We start from the raw sequence: 3,479 nt of genomic DNA on the forward strand, positions 1-3,479 counted from the left end.
AAGCCATATTGTTACTGAAGCGAGTTCTGAATTGTGAAATGTTTTAGTTGACTGTTACATTAGCCTGACCAGATTACCAAACTCTTGCAAGAGAGAAAAAGTCCTAGCATGCCTTTTGTGTTGGCAGGTCAAAATAGAGTTAGGTTCTTTCTTTTTCCAACAATCCACTTATTTTTTTTTTTTTATCATTTGCTTTTCTTACAGAAGAGTGAGACTTGATTGACAGGCCCCGTTCATCCACACCAGTTCATACATGCCTAGGCAGTTCCATGGAGTGAGGAGCTCACAGCCATCCCCAATTGTCGGCCCAAGCCAAATGTCTCCTGTACTGCCAATTTTCCTGAGGGAAAGGGCAGTCAGAACCTATGATGGTACAAATACATCATCACCTTCATGGACACATACTCGAAGTTCCTCATTACCTGCCCGGCAAAGGAACACCATGCCGTCGCCGTGGCCAACGCCCTCGTCCACCACGTCTTCCCATACTTTGGCATTCCCCAACCCCTGCACTCAGACAACGACCCCAAGTTCACCAGTGCAATACGGCAAGAACTCGCCACTATTTTCAGCTACCGCATCTCACACTCCTCCCTATACTGGCCCCTGGGGAACAGAGTATGTGAAATGAGCTATCACACCCTCCTCAACCAGGTACGAGCTCGGATAGAAGAGACCAAAAATGAGGACTGTCCAGCCCACAACAAGATTGTGCAGTGGGGGATGAATTCCTGCCCACAGGACGACGGCATCTCCCCTCATGAACAAGTGTTTGGGGAGGCCCCCTTCCTCCTACTGTTGCGACAGCACCTACAGCCCCCTTCCACATCCCCCATGTTTGACCCCCTTCACCACCCCAAGAGGTGATTGCACCACCTGCAGAAGCATCAGGACCTATAACCAGACGTTGCCCCCTCCAACCCATACGAACCAGGTGATTCGGTAGAAGTGGCAAAACTACCTACACCCAACAAAGTCTCACACCGATTCATGGGACCCAACACCATCACCCACATCCCCAACCCCTACCAAGTCACCACTGATTACCACAACACACCACGCACCTACCATAACCGTCACTTACGCCCCTTCCCAACGAACACCCCCCATGACATCAACGCCCCCTACCTCCGCCTGCCATGCCACCTCACTGCCACCTGTCGCCCCAAGCCTCCCGTCGGACTCATACACCTGCTACTTCACACCCTTCTCCTCCCTACCTTCTTCTCCCACTCCTCCCCTCCAGCCAGATCCCCCACTACACCTCACACCTCAGACCCCGCCACCACACCTCTACCACACGTCCAGCCAGGAGACCCCAGGACCCCCAGCCCACCTCCTGCAACCCCACCGCATCCCCAGCACTACACACCACCCGCAGCCACCTCCACACCAGCACCATCTCCCCCCCCCCTCTTCCCCCTCACTCCACAGGCCGCCCCAATACAACCACCCAGAAGACAATGCAGACCCTGAGAGCAGTCCCGTGCCTCCTAAGGGAAGGTACACCTGACGGGACCCCTCCCACACCCCGGCTGACACCTGTAAAAACCCTCCTGTCCCGAGACTGACTTTGTTCCCAGATAGCGTATTGTGCCTTTATTATACTTACATTGTACAGCATCTTGTGGTTGTGAATTAAAGATAATATATGTGAAAGGTTGTTTGCCCAGTTTTTATGCCCTGTTCCTCTCGTAGTGTGTTCTAGTTCCGGTCTCGAAAGAGAACCCCGGCTCAGCAGCTAGTATTCTTAGGGCGAGAAGTCGACCTAAAAACATCTGGCACAATAGTAACCACATAACCAAATTATGGTGCCTGGTGGTTTGGTGGGTAATTAAGGTGCTCCTATCGGATTGAGCCTGTGCAGGTTTATATCAAAGGGGTGGTTGGGGTTTATTGCTCATGTAATGCCACTCAGGGATGGGTGACGCTGGTCACTCTCATCTTGAATTTCAGGACCAACTTGCCTAGCTCCGGATTCTTACGCTCCTTGTGGGGCAACATAGGATTGGATGATGATCATCATCATCATCATTATTATTATATTATTATTATTATTATTATTATTATTATTATTGTGACGATGATCATGATGATCATGATGATGATCAGGTCAGGTGCAGGCAGGGGGATGGGTCCATGATGATGTGGCAGGGGTAAACAAGCTCTGCTGTCTGTCCCTGCTGCGAATGACGCTGGATTGCACTGAGCAGTTGACCCTCATAAGGTGTGGTGCTGAGAGGAGCGGTCCCTTCTTCCCTTAGGGACTACGATTTATGTGTGTGTGTGTGTGTGTAATTTGGTGAGTGTGTCGTCCTGTCTCAGCAACCCCCTAGGGGGAAAAAGCCTAGGTATATATATAGATAATTATTGTTATTATTATTATTATTATTGTTATTATTATTATTATTATTGGCGCTCACCATCCACTCACTCAATGTAGTGCTGCTCTCGGGTGTCTGCCCTGTCCTCCCCTCCATCGTTCTTTCCTTCCATCTTCTTCTGTCTTTCTTTCCTTCATTCTTTCCTCGTCCTTCTGCCTACGGGTAACTTTACACTCCCTCTTCTGTCTTTCATTCCTTCATTCTTTCCTCTTCCTCCTGCCTACGGGTGACTCTACACTCCCTCTTCTCTCTTTCCTTCATTTTTTCCTCTTCCTTCTGCCTATGGGTGACTCTACACTGAGTGACAAGCCAAATGGTTTCCTGTACACCAGGAAACCATTTACTATGCTGGATGGTAACCATATTACCAAATTATGGCCCCTGGTGGTTTAGTTGGTAATTAAGGCACTCCAATCGGATTGAGCCAGTGCAGGTTTGTACCCAAGGGATGGTTGGGGTTTATTGCTAACGTAATGCCACTCAGGGATGAGTGAGGCTGGTCAGTCATCTTAAATGTCAGGACCAACTTGCCTAGCACCGGGCTCCTACGCTCCTCATGGGGCAACGTAGTATTGGATGATGATGGATGGATGGATTATTATTATTATTATTATTATTATTATTATCATTATTATTATTATATTATTTTCTCATCATTATCATCATCATTATTATTATTGTTATTATTATTATTATTATTATTATTATTATTATTATTACTATTATTATTATTTTTATTATTATTGTTATTATTATTATTATTATCATTATCATCATCATCATCATCATCATCATCATCATCATCATCCATCATCATCATCATCCGGACCTTCTTCCCCATCCTAGGGGAGGGTGAGGAGTAGCAACGTCCAGACAGCCCAAATTTGCCCACTCCAATGGGCCACACCTCCATTCACTCATCACTGCAGCCCCCGGAATCCTGGCTCTGTCTGATACACCAAAAACATTGACCACGTTCTGTCGCTTCACATAACCGTATTCGATATTATTATTATTATTATTATTATTATTACTATTATTATTATTTTTATTATTATTTTTTTTTATCATTATTATCGTTATTAATATAACACT

At 46.3% G+C, this 3,479-nt stretch overlaps 1 protein-coding gene across 1 annotated transcript; it reads left to right on the plus strand.

Moving 5' to 3' along the window:
* The first annotated feature begins 393 nt into the window (after positions 1-393).
* LOC145410759 (uncharacterized) lies at positions 394-867 on the plus strand. Its single transcript, XM_080280862.1, has one exon. The coding sequence runs from the start codon at positions 394-396 to the stop codon at positions 865-867; it is 474 nt and encodes a 157-aa protein (XP_080136988.1).
* Positions 868-3,479: the final 2,612 nt, after the last annotated feature.

This window comes from Coenobita brevimanus, chromosome 86 (assembly GCF_032717465.1).
Source record: "Coenobita brevimanus isolate Jiangsu-jjx chromosome 86, ASM3271746v2, whole genome shotgun sequence".
NCBI lineage: Eukaryota > Metazoa > Arthropoda > Malacostraca > Decapoda > Coenobitidae > Coenobita > Coenobita brevimanus.